This window comes from Oncorhynchus gorbuscha, linkage group LG16, assembly GCF_021184085.1.
Source record: "Oncorhynchus gorbuscha isolate QuinsamMale2020 ecotype Even-year linkage group LG16, OgorEven_v1.0, whole genome shotgun sequence".
NCBI classification, from domain to species: Eukaryota; Metazoa; Chordata; class Actinopteri; order Salmoniformes; family Salmonidae; genus Oncorhynchus; species Oncorhynchus gorbuscha.
Window position 1 is genome coordinate 35,281,998 of NC_060188.1, and position 27,079 is coordinate 35,309,076.

A 27,079-nucleotide genomic window follows, 5' to 3' on the forward strand; every position below is an offset into this window, starting at 1 on the left:
CCACCTGTTACTTCCTGGCCTGCCGAGCCTCCAGAACCTAGGGTTAATAACCCACCTTGCTACTCCGGGCAGCCCACTGAGTGCCGCTCCTTTCTCACGCAGTGTGAGATTGTGTTCTCTCTCCAACCCAACACATACTCTAGAGAGAGAGCTCGGGTTGCTTACGTCATTTCACTCCTTACTGGCCGGGCTCGAGAATGGGGCACAGCTATCTGGGAGGCAAGGGCTGATTGCTCTAACAAGTACCAGAACTTTAAAGAGGAGATGATTCGGGTTTTTGACCGTTCAGTTTTTGGTAGGGAGGCTTCTAGGGCCCTGGCTTCCCTATGCCAAGGTGAACGGTCCATAACGGATTATTCTATTGAGTTTCGCACTCTTGCTGCCTCTAGTGAGTGGAACGAGCCGGCGCTGCTCGCTCGTTTTCTGGAGGGACTCCACGCAGTGGTTAAGGATGAGATTCTCTCCCGGGAGGTTCCTTCAGATGTGGACTCTTTGATTGCTCTCGCCATCCGCATAGAACGACGGGTAGATCTTCGTCACCGGGCTCGTGGAAGAGAGCTCGCATCAACGGTGTTTCCCTGCTCCGCATCGCAACCATCTCCCTCCTCTGGCTCAGAGACTGAGCCCATGCAGCTGGGAGGGATTCGCATCTCGACTAAGGAGAGGGAACGGAGGATCACCAACCGCCTGTGCCTCTATTGCGGAGTTGCTGGACATTTTGTTAATTCATGTCCAGTAAAAGCCAGAGCTCATCAGTAAGCGGAGGGCTACAGGTGAGCGCAACTACTCAAGTCTCTCCATCAAAATCCTGCACTACTTTGTCGGTCCATCTACGCTGGACCGGTTCGGGTGCTACATGTAGTGCCTTGATAGACTCTGGGGCTGAGGGTTGTTTCATGGACGAAGCATGGGTTCGGAAACATGACATTCCTTTCAGAGAGTTAGAGAAGCCTACGCCCATGTTCGCCTTAGATGGTAGTCATCTTCCCAGTATCAGATTTGAGACACTACCTTTAACCCTCACAGTATCTGGTAACCACAGTGAGACTATTTCTTTTTTGATTTTTCGTTCACCGTTTACACCTGTTGTTTTGGGTCATCCCTGGCTAGTATGTCATAATCCTTCTATTAATTGGTCTAGTAATTCTATCCTATCCTGGAACGTTTCTTGTCATGTGAAGTGTTTAATGTCTGCCATCCCTCCCGTTTCTTCTGTCCCTACTTCTCAGGAGGAACCTGGCGATTTGACAGGAGTGCCGGAGGAATATCATGATCTGCGCACGGTCTTCAGTCGGTCCCGAGCCAACTCCCTTCCTCCTCACCGGTCGTATGATTGTAGTATTGATCTCCTTCCGGGGACCACTCCTCCTCGGGGTAGACTATACTCTCTGTCGGCTCCCGAACGTAAGGCTCTCGAGGATTATTTGTCTGTGTCTCTTGACGCCGGTACCATAGTGCCTTCTTCCTCTCCGGCCGGGCGGGGTTCTTTTTGTTAAGAAGAAGGACGGTACTCTGCGCCCCTGCGTGGATTATCGAGGGCTGAATGACATAACGGTTAAGAATCGTTATCCGCTTCCCTTATGTCATCAGCCTTCGAGATTCTGCAGGGAGCCAGGTGCTTTACTAAGTTGGACCTTCGTAACGCTTACCATCTCGTGCGCATCAGAGAGGGGGACGAGTGGAAAACGGCGTTTAACACTCCGTTAGGGCATTTTGAGTACCGGGTTCTGCCGTTTGGTCTCGCCAATGCGCCAGCTGTTTTTCAGGCATTAGTTAATGATGTTCTGAGAGACATGCTGAACATCTTTGTTTTTGTCTATCTTGACGATATCCTGATTTTTCTCCGTCACTCGAGATTCATGTTCAGCACGTTCGACGTGTTCTACAGCGCCTTTTAGAGAATTGTCTCTACGTAAAGGCTGAGAAGTGCTCTTTTCATGTCTCCTCCGTTACTTTTCTCGGTTCCGTTATTTCCGCTGAAGGCATTCAGATGGATTCCGCTAAGGTCCAAGCTGTCAGTGATTGGCCCGTTCCAAGGTCACGTGTCGAGTTGCAGCGCTTTTTAGGTTTCGCTAATTTCTATCGGCGTTTTATTCGTAATTTCGGTCAAGTTGCTGCCCCTCTCACAGCTCTTACTTCTGTCAAGACGTGTTTTAAGTGGTCCGGTTCCGCCCAGGGAGCTTTTGATCTTCTAAAAGAACGTTTACGTCCGCTCCTATCCTCGTTACTCCTGACGTCACTAGACAATTCATTGTCGAGGTTGACGCTTCAGAGGTAGGCGTGGGAGCCATTCTATCCCAGCGCTTCCAGTCTGACGATAAGGTTCATCCTTGCGCTTATTTTTCTCATCGCCTGTCGCCATCTGAGCGCAACTATGATGTGGGTAACCGTGAACTGCTCGCCATCCGCTTAGCCCTAGGCGAATGGCGACAGTGGTTGGAGGGGCGACCGTTCCTTTTGTCGTTTGGACAGACCATAAGAACCTTGAGTACATCCGTTCTGCCAAACGACTTAATGCCCGTCAAGCTCGTTGGGCGTTGTTTTTCGCTCGTTTCGAGTTTGTGATTTCTTACCGTCCGGGTAGCAAGAACACCAAGCCTGATGCCTTATCCCGTCTGTTTAGTTCTTCTGTGGCTTCTACTGATCCCGAGGGGATTCTTCCTTATGGGCGTGTTGTCGGGTTAACAGTCTGGGGAATTGAAAGACAGGTTAAGCAAGCACTCACGCACACTGCGTCGCCGCGCGCTTGTCCTAGTAACCTCCTTTTCGTTCCTGTTTCCACTCGTCTGGCTGTTCTTCAGTGGGCTCACTCTGCCAAGTTAGCTGGTCATCCCGGTGTTCGAGGCACTCTTGCGTCTATTCGCCAGCGCTTTTGGTGGCCGACTCAGGAGCGTGACACGCGCCGTTTCGTGGCTGCTTGTTCGGACTGCGCGCAGACTAAGTCGGGTAACTCTCCTCCTGCCGGTCGTCTCAGACCGCTCCCCATTCCTTCTCGACCATGGTCTCACATCGCCCTAGACTTCATTACCGGTCTGCCTTTGTCTGCGGGGAAGACTGTGATTCTTACGGTTGTCGATAGGTTCTCTAAGGCGGCACATTTCATTCCCCTCGCTAAACTTCCTTCCGCTAAGGAGACGGCACAAATCATTATCGAGAATGTATTCAGAATTCATGGCCTCCCGTTAGACGCCGTTTCAGACAGAGGCCCGCAATTCACGTCACAGTTTTGGAGGGAGTTCTGTCGTTTGATTGGTGCGTCCGTCAGTCTCTCTTCCGGGTTTCATCCCCAGTCTAACGGTCAAGCAGAGAGGGCCAATCAGACGATTGGTCGCATACTACGCAGCCTTTCTTTCAGAAACCCTGCGTCTTGGGCAGAACAGCTCCCTGGGCAGAATACGCTCACAATTCGCTTCCTTCGTCTGCTACCGGGTTATCTCCGTTTCAGAGTAGTCTGGGTTACCAGCCTCCTCTGTTCTCATCCCAGCTTGCCGAGTCCAGCGTTCCCTCCGCTCAAGCGTTTGTCCAACGTTGTGAGCGCACCTGGAGGAGGGTGAGGTCTGCACTTTGCCGTTACAGGGCACAGACTGTGAGAGCCGCCAATAAACGCAGGATTAAGAGTCCAAGGTATTGTTGCGGCCAGAGAGTGTGGCTTTCCACTCGCAACCTTCCTCTTACGACAGCTTCTCGTAAGTTGACTCCGCGGTTCATTGGTCCGTTCCGTGTCTCCCAGGTCGTCAATCCTGTCGCTGTGCGACTGCTTCTTCCGCGACATCTTCGTCGCGTCCATCCTGTCTTCCATGTCTCCTGTGTCAAGCCCTTTCTTCGCACTCCCGTTCGTCTTCCCTCCCCCCCTCCCGTCCTTGTCGAGAGCGCACCTATTTACAAGGTACATAAGATCATGGACATGCGTTCTCGGGGACGGGGTCACCAATACTTAGTGGATTGGGAGGGTTACGGTCCTGAGGAGAGGAGTTGGGTTCCGTCTCGGGACGTGCTGGACCGTTCACTCATTGATGATTTCCTCCGTTGCCGCCAGGATTCCTCCTCGAGTGCGCCAGGAGGCGCTCGGTGAGTGGGGGGGTACTGTCATGTTTTGTCATTTATTATCACGTCTTGTCCCTGTGCTTCCCATTCTATTCGTTTCCCTCTGCTGGTCTTATTAGGTTCTTTCCCTCTTTCTATCCCTCTCTCTCCCCCTCCCTCTCTCACTCTCTCGCTCTCTCTTCTCTCTATCGTTCCGTTCCTGCTCCCAGCTGTTCCTATTCCCCTAATCATCATTTAGTCTTCCCACACCTGTTCCCGATCCTTTTCCCTGATTAGAGTCCCTATTTCTCTCCTTGTTTCCCGTTTCTGCCCTGTCGGTTCCTTGTCTAGAATTCACCGTGCTGTGTTTGTGTATCGCCCTGTCGTGTCGTGTTTTCCTCAGATGCTGCGTGGTGAGCAGGTGTCTGAGTCTGTTTGGTTCAAGTGCCTTCCCGAGGCAACCTGCTGTTCACCTGCTGTTCAAGATCGAGTCTCCAGTTTGTCCTCGTCATTTCGAGTGAAAGTTGTGTTTTTTTGATTGTATTTACTTTACTGGATTAAAGACTCTGTTTTCGCCAAGTCGCTTTTGGGTCCTCTTTCACCTGCATGACAGGCTCTGGGAACAAAACATAGATATTTTGGGTCCATGGCCAGGAAACTCCCCAGACCTTAACCCCATTGAGAACTTGTGGTCAATCCTCAAGAGGTGGGTGGACAAACAAAACAAAATCTCCAAAAACTGGCAATAGAATGGCCTTACTGAAGAGCTCAGTTACTTTCAACGAGGGACCGTCATAGGATGCCACCTTTACAACAAGTCAGTTTGTCAAATTTCTGCCCTGCTGGAGCTGCCCTAGTCAACTGTAAGCGCTGATATTGGGGGGTGGAAACGTCTAGGAGCAGCAACGGCTCAGCCGTGAAGTGGTAGGTCACACAAGCTCACAGAACGGGACCACCGAGTGCTGAAGCACATAAAAATAGTCTGTCCTCGGTTGCATCACTCACTACCGAGTTCCAAATTGCCTCTGGAAGGAACGTCAGCACAAGAACTGTTCGTTGGGAGCTTAATGAAATGGGTTTCCATGGCCGAGCAGCCGCAGACAAGCCTATGATCTCTATGCACAATGCCAAGCGTCGGCTGGAGTGGTGTAAAGCTCGCCGCCATTGGACTCTGGAGGGGTGGAAACGTGTTCTCTGGAGTGATGAATCACGCTTCAACATCTGGAAGTCTGACGGACGAATCTGGTTTTGGCGAATGCCAGGAGAACGCTACCTGCCCCAATGCATTATGCCAACTGTAAAGGTAGGGGGGGGGATAATGGTCTGGGTGTCATGCAGGTGAAAGAGGACCCAAAAGCGACTTGGCGAAAACAGAGTCTTTAATCCAGTAAAGTTAATACAAACAAAAAACACAACTTTCACTCGAAATGACGAGGACAAACTGGAGACTCGATCTTGAACAGCAGGTGAACAGCAGGTTGCCTCGGGAAGGCACTTGAACCAGACAGACTCAGACACCTGCTCACCACGCAGCATCTGAGGAAAACACGACACGACAGGGCGATACACAAACACAGCACGGTGAATTCTAGACAAGGAACCGACAGGACAGGAACGGAACACAAAGGAAGAAATAGGGACTCTAATCAGGGGAAAGGATCGGGAACAGGTGTGGGAAGACTAAATGATTGATTAGGGGAATAGGAACAGCTGGGAGCAGGAACGGAACGATAGAGAGAAGAGAGAGCGAGAGAGTGAGAGAGGGAGGGGGAGAGAGAGGGATAGGAAGAGGGAAAGAACCTAATAAGACCAGCAGAGGGAAACGAATAGAATGGGAAGCACAGGGACAAGACAAGATAATAAATGACAAAACATGACAGTACCCCCACTCACCGAGCGCCTCCTGGCGCACTCGAGGAGGAATCCTGGCGGCAACGGAGGAAATCATCAATGAGTGAACGGTCCAGCACGTCCCGAGACGGAACCCAACTCCTCTCCTCAGGACCGTAACCCTCCCAATCCACTAAGTATTGGTGACCCCGTCCCCGAGAACGCATGTCCATGATCTTATGTACCTTGTAAATAGGTGCGCTCTCGACAAGGACGGGAGGGGGAGGGAAGACGAACGGGGGTGCGAAGAAAGGGCTTGACACAGGAGACATGGAAGACAGGATGGACGCGACGAAGATGTCGCGGAAGAAGCAGTCGCACAGCGACAGGATTGACGACCTGGGAGACACGGAACGGACCAATGAACCGCGGAGTCAACTTACGAGAAGCTGTCGTAAGAGGAAGGTTGCGAGTGGAAAGCCACACTCTCTGGCCGCAACAATACCTTGGACTCTTAATCCTGCGTTTATTGGCGGCTCTCACAGTCTGTGCCCTGTAACGGCAAAGTGCAGACCTCACCCTCCTCCAGGTGCGCTCACAACGTTGGACAAACGCTTGAGCGGAGGGAACGCTGGACTCGGCAAGCTGGGATGAGAACAGAGGAGGCTGGTAACCCAGACTACTCTGAAACGGAGATAACCCGGTAGCAGACGAAGGAAGCGGGTGTGAGCGTATTCTGCCCAGGGGAGCTGTTCTGCCCAAGACGCAGGGTTTCTGAAAGAAAGGCTGCGTAGTATGCGACCAATCGTCTGATTGGCCCTCTCTGCTTGACCGTTAGACTGGGGATGAAACCCGGAAGAGAGACTGACGGACGCACCAATCAAACGACAGAACTCCCTCCAAAACTGTGACGTGAATTGCGGGCCTCTGTCTGAAACGGCGTCTAACGGGAGGCCATGAATTCTGAATACATTCTCGATAATGATTTGTGCCGTCTCCTTAGCGGAAGGAAGTTTAGCGAGGGGAATGAAATGTGCCGCCTTAGAGAACCTATCGACAACCGTAAGAATCACAGTCTTCCCCGCAGACAAAGGCAGACCGGTAATGAAGTCTAGGGCGATGTGAGACCATGGTCGAGAAGGAATGGGGAGCGGTCTGAGACGACCGGCAGGAGGAGAGTTACCCGACTTAGTCTGCGCGCAGTCCGAACAAGCAGCCACGAAACGGCGCGTGTCACGCTCCTGAGTCGGCCACCAAAAGCGCTGGCGAATAGACGCAAGAGTGCCTCGAACACCGGGATGACCAGCTAACTTGGCAGAGTGAGCCCACTGAAGAACAGCCAGACGAGTGGAAACAGGAACGAAAAGGAGGTTACTAGGACAAGCGCGCGGCGACGCAGTGTGCGTGAGTGCTTGCTTAACCTGTCTTTCAATTCCCCAGACTGTTAACCCGACAACACGCCCATAAGGAAGAATCCCCTCGGGATCAGTAGAAGCCACAGAAGAACTAAACAGACGGGATAAGGCATCAGGCTTGGTGTTCTTGCTACCCGGACGGTAAGAAATCACAAACTCGAAACGAGCGAAAAACAACGCCCAACGAGCTTGACGGGCATTAAGTCGTTTGGCAGAACGGATGTACTCAAGGTTCTTATGGTCTGTCCAAACGACAAAAGGAACGGTCGCCCCCTCCAACCACTGTCGCCATTCGCCTAGGGCTAAGCGGATGGCGAGCAGTTCACGGTTACCCACATCATAGTTGCGCTCAGATGGCGACAGGCGATGAGAAAAATAAGCGCAAGGATGAACCTTATCGTCAGACTGGAAGCGCTGGGATAGAATGGCTCCCACGCCTACCTCTGAAGCGTCAACCTCGACAATGAATTGTCTAGTGACGTCAGGAGTAACGAGGATAGGAGCGGACGTAAAACGTTCTTTTAGAAGATCAAAAGCTCCCTGGGCGGAACCGGACCACTTAAAACACGTCTTGACAGAAGTAAGAGCTGTGAGAGGGGCAGCAACTTGACCGAAATTACGAATGAAACGCCGATAGAAATTAGCGAAACCTAAAAAGCGCTGCAACTCGACACGTGACCTTGGAACGGGCCAATCACTGACAGCTTGGACCTTAGCGGAATCCATCTGAATGCCTTCAGCGGAAATAACGGAACCGAGAAAAGTAACGGAGGAGACATGAAAAGAGCACTTCTCAGACTTTACATAGAGACAATTCTCTAAAAGGCGCTGTAGAACACGTCGAACGTGCTGAACATGAATCTCGAGTGACGGAGAAAAAATCAGGATATCGTCAAGATAGACAAAAACAAAGATGTTCAGCATGTCTCTCAGAACATCATTAACTAATGCCTGAAAAACAGCTGGCGCATTGGCGAGACCAAACGGCAGAACCCGGTACTCAAAATGCCCTAACGGAGTGTTAAACGCCGTTTTCCACTCGTCCCCCTCTCTGATGCGCACGAGATGGTAAGCGTTACGAAGGTCCAACTTAGTAAAGCACCTGGCTCCCTGCAGAATCTCGAAGGCTGATGACATAAGGGGAAGCGGATAACGATTCTTAACCGTTATGTCATTCAGCCCTCGATAATCCACGCAGGGGCGCAGAGTACCGTCCTTCTTCTTAACAAAAAGAACCCCGCCCCGGCCGGAGAGGAAGAAGGCACTATGGTACCGGCGTCAAGAGACACAGACAAATAATCCTCGAGAGCCTTACGTTCGGGAGCCGACAGAGAGTATAGTCTACCCCGAGGAGGAGTGGTCCCCGGGAGGAGATCAATACTACAATCATACGACCGGTGAGGAGGAAGGGAGTTGGCTCGGGACCGACTGAAGACCGTGCGCAGATCATGATATTCCTCCGGCACTCCTGTCAAATCGCCAGGTTCCTCCTGAGAAGTAGGGACAGAAGAAACGGGAGGGATGGCAGACATTAAACACTTCACATGACAAGAAACGTTCCAGGATAGGATAGAATTACTAGACCAATTAATAGAAGGATTATGACATACTAGCCAGGGATGACCCAAAACAACAGGTGTAAACGGTGAACGAAAAATCAAAAAGAAATAGTCTCACTGTGGTTACCAGATACTGTGAGGGTTAACGGTAGTGTCTCAAATCTGATACTGGGAAGATGACTACCATCTAAGGCGAACATGGGCGTAGGCTTCTCTAACTCTCTGAAAGGAATGTCATGTTTCCGAACCCATGCTTCGTCCATGAAACAACCCTCAGACCCAGAGTCTATCAAGGCACTACATGTAGCACCCGAACCGGTCCAGCGTAGATGGACCGACAAAGTAGTACAGGATTTTGATGGAGAGTCTTGAGTAGTTGCGCTCACCTGTAGCCCTCCGCTTACAGATGAGCTCTGGCTTTTACTGGACATGAATTAACAAAATGTCCAGCAACTCCGCAATAGAGGCACAGGCGGTTGGTGATCCTCCGTTCCCTCTCCTTAGTCGAGATGCGAATCCCTCCCAGCTGCATGGGCTCAGTCTCTGAGCCAGAGGAGGGAGATGGTTGCGATGCGGAGCAGGGAAACACCGTTGATGCGAGCTCTCTTCCACGAGCCCGGTGACGAAGATCTACCCGTCGTTCTATGCGGATGGCGAGAGCAATCAAAGAGTCCACATCTGAAGGAACCTCCCGGGAGAGAATCTCATCCTTAACCACTGCGTGGAGTCCCTCCAGAAAACGAGCGAGCAGCGCCGGCTCGTTCCACTCACTAGAGGCAGCAAGAGTGCGAAACTCAATAGAATAATCCGTTATGGACCGTTCACCTTGGCATAGGGAAGCCAGGGCCCTAGAAGCCTCCCTACCAAAAACTGAACGGTCAAAAACCCGAATCATCTCCTCTTTAAAGTTCTGGAACTTGTTAGAGCAATCAGCCCTTGCCTCCCAGATAGCTGTGCCCCATTCTCGAGCCCGGCCAGTAAGGAGTGAAATGACGTAAGCAACCCGAGCTCTCTCTCTAGAGTATGTGTTGGGTTGGAGAGAGAACACAATCTCACACTGCGTGAGAAAGGAGCGGCACTCAGTGGGCTGCCCGGAGTAGCAAGGTGGGTTATTAACCCTAGGTTCTGGAGGCTCGGCAGGCCAGGAAGTAACAGGTGGCACGAGACGAGACTCTGGAACTGTCCAGAGAGGTCGGAAACCTGAGCGGCCAGGTTCTCCACGGCATGGCGAGCAGCAGACAATTCCTGCTCGTGTCTGCCGAGCATGGCTCCTTGGATCTCGACGGCAGTGTAACGAGCGTCTGAAGTCGCTGGGTCCATTCCTTGGTCGGTTCCTTCTGTCATGCAGGTGAAAGAGGACCCAAAAGCGACTTGGCGAAAACAGAGTCTTTAATCCAGTAAAGTTAATACAAACAAAAAACACAACTTTCACTCGAAATGACGAGGACAAACTGGAGACTCGATCTTGAACAGCAGGTGAACAGCAGGTTGCCTCGGGAAGGCACTTGAACCAGACAGACTCAGACACCTGCTCACCACGCAGCATCTGAGGAAAACACGACACGACAGGGCGATACACAAACACAGCACGGTGAATTCTAGACAAGGAACCGACAGGACAGGAACGGAACACAAAGGAAGAAATAGGGACTCTAATCAGGGGAAAGGATCGGGAACAGGTGTGGGAAGACTAAATGATTGATTAGGGGAATAGGAACAGCTGGGAGCAGGAACGGAACGATAGAGAGAAGAGAGAGCGAGAGAGTGAGAGAGGGAGGGGGAGAGAGAGGGATAGGAAGAGGGAAAGAACCTAATAAGACCAGCAGAGGGAAACGAATAGAATGGGAAGCACAGGGACAAGACAAGATAATAAATGACAAAACATGACACTGGGGGGTTTTCGTGGTTCGGGCTTGGCCCCTTAGTTCCAGTGAAGGGACATTTTAACACAACATCATACAATAACATTCTAGACGATTCTGTGCTTCCAACTTTGTGGCAACAGTTTGGGGAAGGTCCTTTCCTGTTTCAGCATGACAATGTACCCATGCACAAAGCGGGGTCCATGTAGAAATGGTTTGTCGAGATTAGTGTGGAAGAACTTGACTGGCCTTCATGGAGCTCTGACCTCAACCCCATCGAACACCTTTGGGATGAATTGGAAAGCCGACTGAGAGCCTGGCCTAATCGCCCAACATCAGTGCCCGACCTCACTAGGGCTCTTGTAGCTAAGTAGAAGCAAGTCCCCGCACCAATGTTCCAACATCTAGTGGAAAGCCTTCCCAGAAGAGTGGAGGCTGTTATAGCAACAAAGAGGGGACCAACTCCATGATATTGGAATTAGATGTTTGACGAGAATGTGTCCACATACTTTGGTCATATAGTATAGCTGAGTCACTTAATGGTTATGAGATGACGGGCAGTAAGCCAGCTATCTAATTCATTCATCACCCACCCTCCCGCAACTGACAGAGCAGTGTGTGTGTCCTAGTGTAATTTATACTTTAGTAATACCCTGGGCTGATTGATTGAGCGCTGGACAAACTGAGCAAACATACACTGTGCTCTATCAGGACCTCAACAAGGGACAGAGACCAATCCCATGTACAGTACCAGTCAAACATTTGGACACACCTACTCATTCAAGTGTTTTCTTTATTTTGACTATTTTCTACATTGTAGAATAATCGTGAAGAAATCAAAACTATGAAATAACACATATGGAATCATGTAGCAACCAAACAAGTGTTGAACAAATCTAAATAGATTTTAGATTCTTCAAAGTAGCCACCCTTTGCCTTTATGACAGCTTTGCACACTCTTGGCACTCTCTCAACCAGCTTCATGAGGAATGCTTTTCCAACCGTTTTGAAGGAGTTCCCACATATGCTGAGCACTTGTTGGCTGCTTTTCCTTCACTATGCAGTCAGACTCATCCCAAACCATCTCAATTGGGTTGAGGTTGGGTGATTATGGAGGCCAGGTCATCTGATGCAGCACTTCATCACTCTCCTTCTTGGACTGGAGGTGTGTTTTTGGGTCATGGTTCTGTTAAAAAACAAATGATAGTCCCACTAAGCGCAATAGGATGGCATATCGCTGCAGAATGTTGTGGTAGCCATGCTGGTTAAGTGTGCCTTAAATTCTAAATAAATCACTGACCGAGTCAACAGCAAAGCACGATTTCTGAGGCTGGTAACTCTAATGAACTTATCCTCTGCAGCAGAGGTAACTCTGGGTCTTCCTTTCCTGTGGCGGTCCTCATGAGAGCCAGTTTCATCATAGCGCTTGATGGGTTTTATTTGAGCTGTTCTTGCCATAATATAGACTTCGATTTTTACCAAATACGGCTATATTCTGTTTTACCACCCTTACCTTGTCACAACACAAATGATTGGCTCAAATTTTTAACAAGGCACACCTGTTAATTGAAATGCATTCCAGGTGACTACATCAAGAAGCTGGTTGAAAGAATGCCCAGAGTATGCAAAGACGTCATCAAGGTAAGGGTGGTTACTTTGAAGAATCTCAAATATAATATATATTTTAATTTGTTTAACACTTTTTTGGTTACTACATGATTCCATATGTGTTATTTCATAGTTTTGATGTCTTCACTATTATTCTACAATGGAGAAAATAGTAGAAATAAAGAAAAACTCTGGAATGAGTAGGTGTGTCCAAACTTTTGACTAGTACTGTATGTCTTAGCATGTGTATTTCTTAGCATGCCCGTGCATGAGTGTATGCACACAGTTGAGTGTGTGTTACCCACATGGCTGTGTCTCCTGCCAGCCTCTGCGAACTCCAACTCTCCGAAGGCGTCGGTGGGGTACTCTGAGGAGTGCTGAGAGCTGTCCCACTGGCTGACAATGGCCGCCCCGAAGAAGTCTCCTGTAGCGATGGAGCCGTGCGTTTCACGCTCACCCCCGCACTGGCACAGCGCCCCATTACTGACACGTGCAGAGAGAGACAAAGACACACACATGAATACACACACATATACACACACACACACAGCCAGTCATTACAGTGAACAGACAATTCACAAAATCAAAAACACAGGCCACAGACACACGGCGACCCAGAGAGAGGCTGTACCTAAGGCAGTCCTCTATGAATGTGGTGCACACTCTCTTCTTGATGATCTTGGAGATCCAACTCTGCGAGGGAAAGACATTGGGTAACTGTTAGTCACTGTTACCTAACAAGCTACAGATGTTGAATGTTATGCTAAACTGGATGTACACTCTGTACATGAGCTGGGTAGCCATTTGATTAGCTGTTCAGGAGTCTTATGGCTTGTTTGTAGAAGCTGTTAAGAAGAACCTAAAGTTGGCGCTGATGTGAGCCATGACCAGCCTTTCAAAGCATTTCATGGCTACAGACGTGAGTGGTAAGGGTCGGCAGATTACCTTAGTGTTCTTGGGCACAGGGACTACGGTGGTCTGCTTGAAACATGTTGGTATTATAGACACAGACAGGGAGAGGTTGAAAATGTCAGTGAAGACACTTGCCAGTTGGTCAGCACATGCTCGGAGTACATGTCCTGGTAATCCGTCTGGCCCTGCGGCCTTGTGAATGTTGACATGTTTAAAGGTCTTACTCACATCAGCTGCAGAGAGCGTGATCACACAGTCATCCGAAACAACTGATGCTCTCATGCATGTATAGAAGTTAATTAGCTCGTCTGATAGGCTCGTGTCACTGGGCAGCTCTCGGCTCTGCTTCCCTTTGTTATATTTTTTTATCGCTTTGGTGCAATTTTCAGAAGTCGGAAGTTTACATGCACATAGGTTGGAGTCATTAAAACTTGTTTTTCAACCACTCCACAAATTTCTTGTTAACAAACTATAATTTTGGCAAGTCGGTTAGGACATCTACTCTGTGCATGACACAAGTCATTTTTCCAACAATTGTTTACAGACAGATTATTTCACTTATAATTCACTGTATCACAATTCCAGTGGGTCAGAAGTTTACATACAGTAAGTTGACTGTGCCTTTAAACAGCTTGGAAAATTCCAGAAAATTATGTCATGGCTTTAAAAGCTTCTGATAGGCTAATGGACATCATTTGAGTCAATTGGAGGTGTACCTGTGGATGTATTTCAAGGCCTAACTTCACGTCATGGGAAAATCAAAAGAAATCAGCCAAGACCTCAGAAAAATAATTGTAGACCTCCACAAGTCTGGTTCATCCTTGGGAGCAATTTCCAAACGCCTGAAGGTACCACGTTCATCTGTACAAACAATAGCACGCACGCATAAACACCATGGGACCACATAGCTGTCATACCGCTCAGGAAGGTGATGCATTCTGTATCCTAGAGATTAGTGTACCTTGGTGCGAAAAATGCAAATCAATCCCAGAACAACAGCAAAGGACCTTGTGAAGATGCTTGAGGAAATGGGTACAAAAGTATCTGTATCCACAGTAAAACGAGTCCTATATCGACATAACCTGAAAGGCTGCTCCCAACCGTGAAGCACGGGGGTGGCAGCATCATGTTGTGGGGGTGCTTTGCTACACGAGGGACTGGTGCACATCACAAAATAGATGGCGTCATGAGGGAGGAAAATTATATGGATATATTGAAGCAACATCTCAAGACATCAGTCAAGCTTGGTCGCAAATGGGTCTTCCAAATGGACAATGACCCCAAGCATACTTCCAAAGTTGTGTCAAAATGGCATAAGGACAACAAAGTCAAGGTATTGGAGTGGCCATCACAAAGCCCTGACCTCAATCCTATAGAAAATTTGTGGGCAGAACTGAAAAAGCGTGTGCGAGCAAGGAGGCCTACAAACCTGACTCAGTTACACCAGCTCTGTAAGGAGAAATGGGCCAAAATTCACCCAATTTATTGTGGGAAGCTTGTGGAAGGATACCTGAAACATTTGACCCAAGTTAAACAATTTAAAGGCACTGCTACAAATACTAATTGAGTGTATGTAAACTTCTGACCCACTGGGAATATGATGAAAGAAATAAAAGTTTAAATAAATTATTCTGACATTTCACATTCATCAAATAAAGTGGTGATCCTAACTGACCTAAGACAGGGAATTTTAACTAGGATTAAATGTCAGGAAGTGTGAAACACTGAGTTTAAATGTATTTGGTATTTTGTATGTAAACTTCCGACTTCAACTGTATATGTTGGATCAATGGTTGTGTGGTGAAAGATGTCTCCAAACAAAATGAATGCACAAAGAAAGGTTTTGAATGCAAACTGGATGCATTACCAGTTTAGAATTTTGTATAGAAAATTCCCCACATATTTGTGAAAATAGCACCAAACTGCAGTAAATGAGGGGAATACCTAAGTAGTGTGTGTGTGTGTTTACTGAACACACATTATTGTACGAGGGTTGCTAGGGATTTATGGGTCATCTGAGGACTTTAACTGAGTGCACAAAACATTAGGAACATTTTCCTAACATTGAGTTGCATCCCGTTTTGCCCTCAATTTGTCGAGGCATGGACTCTGGAAGGTGTTGAAAGCGTTCCACAAGGATGCGGGCCCATGTTGACTCCAATGCTTCCCACAGTTGTGTCAATTTGGCTGGATGTCCTTTGGATGGTGGACCATTCTTGATCCACGCGGGAAACTGTTGAGCGTGAAAAACCATGCAGTTCTTGACACAATCTACCTGGTGTGCCTGGCACCTACTACCATACCCTGTTCAAAGGTGCTTAAATCTTCTGTCTTGCCCACTCACCTTCTGAATGGCACACATACACAATAAATGTCTCAATTTTTTTAAATCCTTCTTTAACCCGTCTCCTCCCCTTCATCTACACTGACTGAAGTGGATTTAACAAGTGACATCAATAAGGGATCATAGCTTTCACCTGAATTCACCTGGTCAGTCTGTCATGGAAAAAGCAGGTGTTCCTAATGTTTTGTACACTCAGTAACAGAGTACTTATGTCAGAGATCATAAGATACAGAGGTAGAAAGAGGAAGAAAGGGGGAGAGATTTCAAAATATCAATTTTGGTTGCGTTGTTTCCCCCATACAGCTGTGCAAGTCGAGTGTGTCCCTATAGTACAAGACACATCCTGCGCAGTACAGCTGGTAGAAGAAACGGCTCGCATAAAATGGAATATAACGTTGCAGATTAAAGTTGAGAATGGCACAATTTAATGTGTACAACATCTAAAGACCTTCATCACTATACTGAGACCATGTCTGTTTCTAGAAGGGCGTATTTGGGTGTTTTTGGAGCATGTCTTTTGTGTGCCCTGATACAGCACAGCGAGCAATGACAAAGTGAATTGCGGCTGCGGTAAATTTCTCAAAAGTAAGTATAGTGGGACATAGGAAATAGGAAAACTCTCCTTTAACACCTGAGTCCTAAACTGCCCTCCCAGCATGAGGGAATAAAGATGCAAGGGCAGTAAAACTAAAGGAGGATTTGACCAAAATTGGTCAAGACAAGAGTGACCTCCATTATTCTAATCTGAATAACTCGGACGAAACAAATTAAGAGAACATCTTGTTTATGACACAGCTAACACCAATGGCAAAATATCGCCCTGCTGCAATCCGTCAACTATTTATTCGAACAGGTTTGATTTGGCTGTCTTTTGACATCCGAAAATAGGCTGTTGACCAATATAAATTGTTATTCGCGCATGACAGGTCTGTGGGTTCGTTGTGTCAATGAACGAATGCATTTTTCACTGCCAGTTTTTAACGTTTGAAATGCATCAGTGCAGCAATGGATCAACTTAGCCAATGTGATCACATCACACCAGAGCCACATGTTGCTCTCGCCATTCAAACTTCCCCGCTAGTTCATTGCCACAGTTGTAGTCTATTTCATAGCCTTTCAGCAAGCAAGAGGACCGATTGATGCTTCTCTCCCTGAATAGGCCTAGGTATATTCTTTGTTTTTTTATTGCTCAAAATAAGTGTAAAACTACACTGAACAAAAATATAAAGACAACATGTAAAGTGTTTCATGAGCTGAAATAAATGATCCCAGACATTTTTCATATGCACAAAAAGCTTATTTCTCTCACATTTGGTTTACATTCATGTTACTGAGCATTTCTCCATCGCCAAGATCATCTATCCACCTGACAGGTGTGGCATATCAAGAAGCTGATTAAACAGTATGATCATTACACATGTGCACCTTGTGCTGGGGGCAATAAAAGGCCATCCCTAAAATGTGGAGTTTTGTCACTGTCACTCCCTGATCTTAGATATCTCTGTTTTCTATATATTTTGGTTAGGTCAGGGTGTGACTAGGGTAGGTACTCTAGGTTTTTCTGTATGTCTAGGAGTTTTGTATGTCTATGTTGGCCTGATATGGTTCCCAATCAGAGACAGCTGTTTATCGTTGTATCCGATCGGGGATCATATTTAGGCAGCCCTTTTTCCCACTTTCTGGTGTGGGATCTTGTCTACAGTTAGGTGCCTGTATGCAAACATGTAGCTTCGCGGTTCGTTTGATTGTTTGTTGTTTTGTTGAGTTGTTGCCAGTTGTTGTTGCCATCCTGTACCTGTCCCGCAGGTGTGATGTTCAGGTGTTCAGGTGTGATGTACCGATCCTGTGCAGGTGTTGTTATACATGGTCTGCCACTGCGAGGATGATCAGCTGTCCATCCTGTCTCACTGTAGCACTGTCTTAGGTGTCTCACAGTACGGACATTGCAATTTATTGCCCTGGCCACATCTGCAGTCCTCGTGCCTCCTTGCAGCATGCCTAAGGCACGTTCATGAAGATGAGCAGGGACCCTGGGCATCTTTCTTTTGGTGTTTTTCAGAATCAGTAGAAAGGTCTCTTTAGTGTCCTAAGATTTAATAACTGTGAACCTTAAGCCAAATTTCTTCAGCCTCCTGAAGTTGAAGAGGCGCTGTTGCGCTGTCATTTAGTTCCGTTACCTTTGCCTTCTTGGGTACAGGAACAATGGTGGCCATCTTGAAGCATGTGGGGACAGCAGACTGGGATAGGGCGAGATTGAATATGTCCGTAAACACACCAGCCAGCTGGTCTGCGCATGCTTTGAGGATGCAGCTAGGGATGTCATCTGAGCCGGCAGCCTTGCGAGGGTTAACACATTTAAATGTCTTACTCATGTTGGCCATGGAGAAGGAGAGCCCACAGTCCTTGGTAGCGGGCCACGTCGGTGTCACTGTATTATCCTCAAAGAGGGCAAAGAAGGTGTTAAGTTTGTCTGGAAGCAAGACGTTGGTGTCCGTGACGTGGCTGGTTTTCTTTTTGTAGTCCGTGATTGTCTGTAGACCCTGCCACATACGTTGAGTGTCTGAGCCGTTGAATTGCGACTCCACTTTGTCTCTATACTGACATTTCGCTTGTTTGATTGCCTTGCAGAGGGAATAACTACACTGTTTGTATTCGGCCGTAACCTCAGTCACCTTTCCATGGTTAAATGCGGTGGTTCGCGCTTTCAGTTTTGCGCGTATGCTGCCATCCATTCACGGTTTCTGGTTAGGGTAGGTTTTAATGGTCACAGTGGATACAACATCTCCTATGCACTTCCTTATGAACTCACTCACCGAATCAGCGTATACGTTGATATTATTCTTCGAGGTTACCCGGAACATGTACCAGTCTGCGTAATCAAAACAATCTTGAAGGGTGGATTCAGATTGTTCAGACCAGCGTTGAACTCTGGAGCAGTGGAAACACGTTCTCTGGCGTGATAAATCACGCTTCACCATTTGGCAGTCCGACGGCACGAATCTGGATTTGGTGGATGCCAGGAGAAAGCTACCTGCCCCGATGCATAGCGCCAACTGTAAAGTTTGGTGGAGTAGAAATAATGGTCTGGGGCTGTTTTTCATGGTTCAGGCTCCTTATTTCCACGAAGGGAAATCTTAACACTACAGCATACAATTACATTCTAGACGATTCTTTGCTGCCAACTTTGTGGCAACAGTTTAAGGAAGGCCCTTTCCTGTTTCTGCATGACAATGCCCCCGTGCACAAAGCGAGGTCCACACACGCACTCTCTCTCTCTCCCCATGCAAATATTGAGCCAGTGCACTCAAGCACCACTATTCAACAGAGTACATTAGAGATAGAGACAGGAAAGGCAAATGAGAGGACAAGCTAAAAAGGTGTCACAAGACAAGTGTAATACCTTCTCTTTCACTGTCTTTCTATTTGATCTCTTGAACGGACTCTTCTCCAGTCTTCAATTATCTCTCCTTTGTTTATTTTTCTCGGATCAATGGCAGTTGTGCATATTGCATACAGATATAGGGTCTTAATTTGAGCCAGTTTCCAACAGCAGGAAAATAATCCTGAGACAACAGGAAATGTGAAATATTATGTGGATTATAATTCATGGCTATTTTTGTAGGGATGATAAAAACAATTCTAAGGGAAAATCAAGTTTGCCATTTCAAAGTGGTATTTACAAACTTTTAAAACCTTTTTAAACCTTGAATACACTACAAATTGTATATTTCCTGCATTGCATGAAAGTTATCCGGCAACAGAGTGATCAAATTAAGATCCTACCACTGTACCAGCATGTGGGCTATCATGCCTGATCTTTTTTGACAGACTATGGTATTATTTTAATTCTTAAGTTTAGTTTGTTAGAGGCTTCCCTACGTTTATATGTCAAGAGGGCAGAGGGGCCTTACAAGTCATGTTTTTTTGCCACTTTGTTTGCAGGACAGTTCCTGCTGCTCTGCAGCTTAAATGAGTTGCATGTCCTACCCCTCTTGTCCTGAGAAAGATGGACTAGCCTGCTCTGGCGGCTTGAGACGCGCATGTCATAGGAGCTGTCTGATTTACAACAACACTGGCGGTCATTCTTCCGCCATTGCCACTCATAATATAGTTCAACATCGACACAGAAATACAATAAAGTCATACAAAATCTGGTTTAAAGAACATAAACGTAGGCCTGTACCTAGGGCTAGGCCTGTAGGCATTTACCTAGCAGAAGACTACACAGATGGTCTGTAAGTAACTGTCACAACGATTGATAATTCACCAAATAAATAAAACAAACAAGTAGGCTAAGTTACAACAAGTTTACAACAGACAACTGGACATAAATGTTCTTGCAATGTCCCATGAAATATGTCTAGAACATTAACATTGGATTTTCTGAGAACATGGTTACCATGTTCTGGGTAAGTTTTGTTTGACATTAAGGGAATGTTATCCTCATTCTAACAAGGCCCACATCCCCATCATTTGCATAAAGAAAAGACAGAGATATAGGGGACGTAGGTCGGGGTACCTTGTAAGGTTCCGACGATGAGTGTGTAATCCACCTCTACCATCAGTCCTTTTAGCCAACGTGCAATCATTGGATAATAAAATGGATGAGCTCCGATCAAGACTATCCTATCAGCAGGACATTCAAAACTGTAATCTCTTATGTTTTACAGAGTCTTGGCAGTACGATGACATGGATAAAATACAGCTGGCTGGGTTTTCGGCACATCGGCAAGATAGAACAGCTCCCTGTAAGACAAAGGGTGGTGGTCTGTATCTATTTGTAAATAACAGCTGGTGCACGAAATCTAATATTAGGGAAGTCTCAAGGTTTTGCTCGCCTGAGGTAGAGTATCTCATGATATGCTGTAGACCACACTATTTACCAAGAGAGTTATTCGTAGCTGTCTATTTACCACCACAAACCGATGCTGGCACTAAGACCGCACTCAACGAGCTGTATAAGGCCATAAGCAAACAAGAAAATGTTCATCCAGAAGCGGCGCTCCTTGTTGCCGGGGATTTTAATGCAGGCAAACTGAAATCAGTTTTACCAAATTTCTACCAGCATGTTATAAGAGCAACCAGAGGAAAAAAAACTCTAGACCACCTTTACTCCACACACAGAAAAGCATACAAAGCTCTCCCTCACCCTCCATTTGGCTGACCATATCTCTATCCTCCTGATTCTTGCATACAAGCAAAAACTAAATCAGGAAGTACCAGTGACTCGCTCCATACGGAAGTGGTCAGACGACGCAGATGCTAAGCTACAGGACTGTTTTGCAAGCACAAACTGAAGTTCAAATACACCGTAGCCAAATACATTTAAACTCAGTTTTTCACAATTCCTGACATTTAATCCTAGTAAAAATTCCCTGTCATAGGTCAGATAAGATCACCACTTTATTTTAAGAATGTGAAATGTCAGAATAATAGTAGAGAGAATGATTAATTTCTTTCATCACATTCCCAGTGGGACAGACGTTTACATACACTCAATTAATTGGTAGCATTGCCTTTAAATGGTTTAACTTGGGTCACTTTGGAAGTATGCTTGGGATCATTGTCCATTTGGAAGACCCATTTGCAACCAAGCTTGAACTTCCTGAATGATGTCTTGAGATGTTGTTTCAACATATCCACATAAATTTCCTTCCTCATGATGCCATCTATTTTGTGAAGTGCACCAGTACCTCCTGCAGCAAAGCACCCCCACAACATGATGATGCCACCCCCGTGCTTCACGGTTGGGATGGTGTTCTTTGGCTTGCAAGCCTCCCCCTTTTTCCTCCAAACATAACAATGGTCATTATGGCCAAACAGTTCCATTTTTTTCATCAGGGTCCTAGGGCTCAGGTCCTTCTCCGAGAGAGAGAGAGTTGTGCTTTAAAGCACAACTCCAACACCATCATTAAGTTTGCCGGCGACACAACAGTGGTAGGCCTGATCACCCGACAACGATGATACAGCCTATAAGGAGGTCAGAGACCTGGCAGTGTGGTGCCAGGATAACGACCTCTCCCTCAACATGATCAAGACAAAGGAGATGATTGTGGACTACAGAAAAAGGAGGACCGAGCACAACCGCATTCTCATCGACGGGGCTGTAGTGGAGCAGGTTGAGAGCTTCAAGTTCCTTGGTGTCCACATCACCAAACAACTATCATGGTCCAAACTCCCCCTCAGGAGACTGAAGATATTTGTCATGGGTCCTCAGATCCTCAAAAAGTTCTACAGCTGCACCATCGAGAGCATCTTGACTTGTTGCATCACCACCCGGAATGACAACTGCTCGGCCTCCAACCGCAAGGCACTACAGAGGGTAGTGCGTAAGACCCAGTACGTCAATGGGGCCAAGCTTCCTGCCATCCAGGATCTCTATACCAGGCGGTATCACATTGCCAAAGACTCCAGCCACCCTAGTCATACACTGTCCTCTCTGCTACCGTACGACAATCGGTACCGGAGCGCCAAGTCTAGGTCCAAAAGGTTTCTTAACAGCTTCTACCACCAAGCCATATGACTCCTGAACAGCTAATCAAATGGCTACCCAGACTATTTTCATTGTCCCCCCACCACTGCTGCTGCAACTCTCTGTTTATTATCTATGCATAGTCACTTTACATCTAGCCCCTTGTAGATGTACCTCAACTAACTTGACTAACCTGTGCCCCCACACATTGACTCTGTACTGGTAGCCCATGTACATAGCCTCGCTACTGTTATTTTATTGTTGCTCTTTTAAAATAAAATAAAAAATTTAACTTCAGTTTATTTTAGTAAATACTTTCTTAACACTTATTTTTCTTAAAACTGCATTGTTGGTTAAGGGCTTGTAAAGTAAGTAATTCACTGTAAGGTGACCTGCTGTATTCTCCGCATGTGACAAATAAAATGTTATTTTGTTACCCTAACTAATGGAAAACTGGACGCTCAAACATCAGGGGGACATTACAGGTAACATTACAAAAACATTCTCTTGCCCTAGAATTGTTAGCTGGGTAGTCTGGTTGGAAAGTTTCAAAGTGGGCACACTTTCCTATAGGATATCACTCTTCCAACTACACTGTTGTTTTTGACAATTGACGACCATCCACTTGTTCCATATTCCTGCGTAAACCCACTTGGGTCAAGCTGCCACAGTAGGATACTGCAATTTTAACCCTAAATGTTTTTGTTTATTTTGTTTATTTGATCAGGGAGTCATACTGGGACCAAGGTCTCTTTCACAAACAGCCCTGAATTACATGACTTACTGAAAATACACACATCAAAATATAAACAGAAGATTCAAGCATAAAGAAAAACATGGTCATAAAACAAACACATTTATCAGTAATAAGGTCCTCAATCAGCTTTCTATCAGTGCCCCAGAGGCACCAGGTAATCAAATTTAAGAACATTTTGAAGATTGTTCCACAAATAAGGTGCAAGAAAACTAAAACCGTATTTACCTAACTCAGTAGAAACCAAAGGAATTTCCAGAGTTAGCCATTCCTAAGTGGTAACTCGTGTCTAAAGTTTGATGTTAGGTGCAGTGGGACTTTTTTTATGCGACATCAAAGAAGGCCAAACAACATTCTGGTAGGAAATGCTGGTCTCAGGTATGGGCAGTAAGTAGCCTAGTGGTTCAGCGTGTTGGGCCAATACCCGAAAGGTTGCTGGTTTGAATCCCGTAGATGATACATCTGTCTATGTCCTTGAGCAAGACACGTAACCCGAATTGCTCTGGATAAGAGCTTCTACTAAAATGAATGCAGTGATGAGTACTAAAATTGTTGCCAGTAATAAAGGGCAGTGCGCTATGATAAACTGCATCTAACAGCTTTAATGAAGTATAATACATTTCAAAGATAAGAAATGTAATCTTTCGGGATACGCTGGCCCTCACTACATATTCGTCGCCAGACCCACTGGCTCCAGGTCATCTACAAGTCCATGCTAGGTAAAGCTCCGCCTTACCTCAGTTCACTGGTCACGATGGCAACACCCATCCGTAGCACGCGCTCCAGCAGGTGTATCTCACTGATCATCCCTAAAGCCAACACATCATTTGGCCGCCTTTCGTTCCAGTACTCTGCTGCCTGTGACTGGAACGAATTGCAAAAATCGCTGAAGTTGGAGACTTTTATCTCCCTCACCAACTTCAAACATCAGCTATCCGAGCAGCTAACCGATCGCTGCAGCTGTACATAGTCTATAGGAAAATAGCCCACCCATTTTCACCTACCTCATTCCCATACTTTTTTTATACTGTTTTTATTTATTTATTTTTCTGCTCTTTTGCACACCAATATCTCTACCTGTACATGACCTGATCATTTATCACTCCAGTGTTAATCTGCAAAACTGTATTATTCGCCTACCTCCTCATGCCTTTTGCACACATTGTATATAGACTGCCCATTTTTTTTCTACTGTGTTACTGACTTGTTAATTGTTTATTCCATGTGTAACTCTGTGTTGTCTGTTCACACTGCTATGCTTTTATCTTGGCCAGGTCGCAGTTGCAAATGAGAACTTGTTCTCAACTAGCCTACCTGGTTAAATAAAGGTGAAATAAAAAATAAATAAATAAAAATTATATTATAGAAGTAACACTATACCGCTGCTTTCAGTTAAACATTTAACACGGAATCACTTGGTCAGTAGCCTACTGTACCATTTACGCGCACGATTTTGGCATGCACTACCCAAAATGACACAGTGGAATTGAGTGATAGTTGAGTAACTCACACGTGTTTATAATAGATGAACCAAACCTGATCTTTCTCGGATTTTCTTGTTTCCCTTCTCCCTCTGCCTCCTTCATGCTCTTTATCCGTGTCGTTCATTACACACTCTATCCCCTCTCTGCCCTTCTCCGGCAAGCGGCTAAAATAATTCTCGAATAGGTCCGAAGTCGATACAGAAACAGCTAAAACCCCATTTTGAAGTTTTGAGGTTCACTGCTGGATGTGCACTGCAGACAGAGCGATGCAAAACTATTTGGAGTAGCTGCCTCCGGCTACGCTGCGTTCTGCCCACAACCAGTCACAAGGATCTATCTCTCAAGAAGTGTACAATAGCTCGCTGGTGCTGTGAATAGATAGACTTACAGCCGAGCCCATCTGCAAGGAAGATGTACAGTATGCTCGAGGCACGGTGTAGAAATGGTAGGGCCTATGATATAGAGCAGGGGAATGGGAGGAGGCCAAAGGGTTAAGCTACTTGGGAAAGGGGGGGCAGGCAGGAAAGAATGGCCAGTGTCCAGGCTCCGGGGCATTTCGAGTGCATTGCCTCGCGGATTCTGGTTTTCCTATCTTTGGAACAACAATCATAAACAAATAAACCTTTGTTTTTAACATGGTTTGTGGTGTTCAATCATGGCGCAACCATTTTCTAGGGAAGTCCTGGGATATACCTCGGGACAGTATGTAACAGTGTGTCGCCAACGTCACCCAGCATAAAAGCAACAATTCATGTCATTTTGGGATGTTTGATTGCGTTTTCTCATAGGCCAACTGACAAAAGTAGACTCGTTTTGAATTACATTAGGCTACCCATCATGTCCAGAAAGCATAAATTGATTCCAGGATCATACATTAATAAATTATAAAGTGTGAATTATTTGGATGAATCCTTTAGACTGTTGCCATTTGAATTTGTCCAATGTATTAAACACTTATTTAATTATAATTCGGTTTATAGGATATTTGAAAACTAATCTGCAAACTGTGGTGTTCTGTAGAGCTTAGACCGACATTGGAGAGAAGACAACTTTTTTCTCACACCAACACATCAATGTTAATTGATTTTAGAAGGGATTTGGCAAACTGGAATCATGAATCAGCATTGAAACTGCAGTAGGCCTCCAACTGGGCAACATTGTTTCAATGTAATTTGTCAACTTATTGTGACGTGGAATCTACTTGGAAATTAAACTGGATTTGAAAAAAGTAGTCAACCCTTTGGAATTACTTCGTTTTGAGGGTGGAATTTCAACCAAAGGATTATGCCATTGTTGTAACCAGTGGTGACCCATCATTCTGGGCAGGTGGGGCTTTTGCCTGTTTTGTATGTTATTTTGGCATTCATACGTGTCACATATCAGTTTGAAAACAATGTAAAGAAATATATATAATTGAGTTATTAAAGCCGCATACAAACATGGTCTCTTTTTTTTGCTTTCTTGAGTAAGGCAGCTCCAAAATGCAGGTGTTTCAGCCTAGCTCAGTGTTTTCTGTGGTGGTGGGGCAGCCAGAGGAAAATACGAAGCGTAAGGGTTGGTCATGTTCTCAAGTTGTGCCATGATTGGCTCAGTGTTCTGTCACTCATGGGGACACTACGTCACTGCACAATCTACTGGGAGATCTCGGAAATTCAAGCCCCTTGGGTGCTGCCATAGATTTACATTAGATGTGCCCATCCAAGAAGGCTCAAGGTCATTGGCCACAGATAAAATAGCAAATCACGTTATATCTACCGAAGCTTTGATGGGACTGATCATGTCAACATCATACCTTCAAAATATTAGCTAGCAAGCTAGACAAGTAGTCATCATCATGAATCAAGTCGACAATCTACTGGCAAATCTTTTTCAATGCAGTAGTTGTCATATGAATATAAATTATAGATCAAACGTATCGGTTCTCACAGTCCATTGGACATAAACATTACACAACAAGTTGGAAATCGCAAATTCAACAATGAGTGGATTGGAAGGAATCAGTGTGTCATGTTTTGTCATTTATTATCATGTCTTGTCCCTGTGCTCCCCATTCTATTCGTTTCCCTCTGCTGGTCTTATTAGGTTCTTTCCCTCTTTCTATCCCTCTCTCTCCCCCTCCCTCTCTCACTCTCTCGCTCTCTCTTCTCTCTATCGTTCCGTTCCTGCTCCCAGCTGTTCCTATTCCCCTAATCATCATTTAGCCTTCCCACACCTGTTCCCGATCCTTTTCCCTGATTAGAGTCCCTATTTCTCTCCTTGTTATTCGTTTCTGCCCTGTCGGTTCCTTGTCTAGAATGCACCGTGCTGTGTTTGTGTATCGCCCTGTCGTGTCGTGTTTTCCTCAGATGCTGCGTGGTGAGCAGGTGTCTGAGTCTGTCTGGTTCAAGTGCCTTCCCGAGGCAACCTGCTGTTCACCTGCTGTTCAAGATCGAGTCTCCAGTTTGTCCTCGTCATTTCGAGTGAAAGTTGTGTTTTTTGATTGTATTTACTTTACTGGATTAAAGACTCTGTTTTCGCCAAGTCGCTTTTGGGTCCTCTTTCACCTGCATGACAGAAGGAACCGACCAAGGAATGGACCCAGCGACTTCAGACGCTCGTTACACTGCCGTCGAGATCCAAGGAGCCATGCTCGGCAGACACGAGCAGGAATTGTCTGCTGCTCGCCATGCCGTGGAGAACCTGGCCGCTCAGGTTTCCGACCTCTCTGGACAGTTCCAGAGTCTACGTCTCGTGCCACCTGTTACTTCCTGGCCTGCCGAGCCTCCAGAACCTAGGGTTAATAACCCACCTTGCTACTCCGGGCAGCCCACTGAGTG

General features: G+C 46.3%; 1 protein-coding gene across 1 annotated transcript in view; it reads right to left on the reverse strand.

Moving 5' to 3' along the window:
- The window catches only part of trpm4a (transient receptor potential cation channel, subfamily M, member 4a), a 94,749-nt gene extending 70,063 nt beyond the window's left edge, over positions 1-24,686 (reverse strand). The window contains 3 exon segments of the mRNA XM_046305487.1: positions 12,603-12,780; positions 12,929-12,990; positions 24,652-24,686. Of these exon segments, the coding sequence (XP_046161443.1) occupies positions 12,603-12,780; positions 12,929-12,990; positions 24,652-24,663 (252 nt within the window). The 5' untranslated portion in view covers positions 24,664-24,686.
- Positions 24,687-27,079: the final 2,393 nt, after the last annotated feature.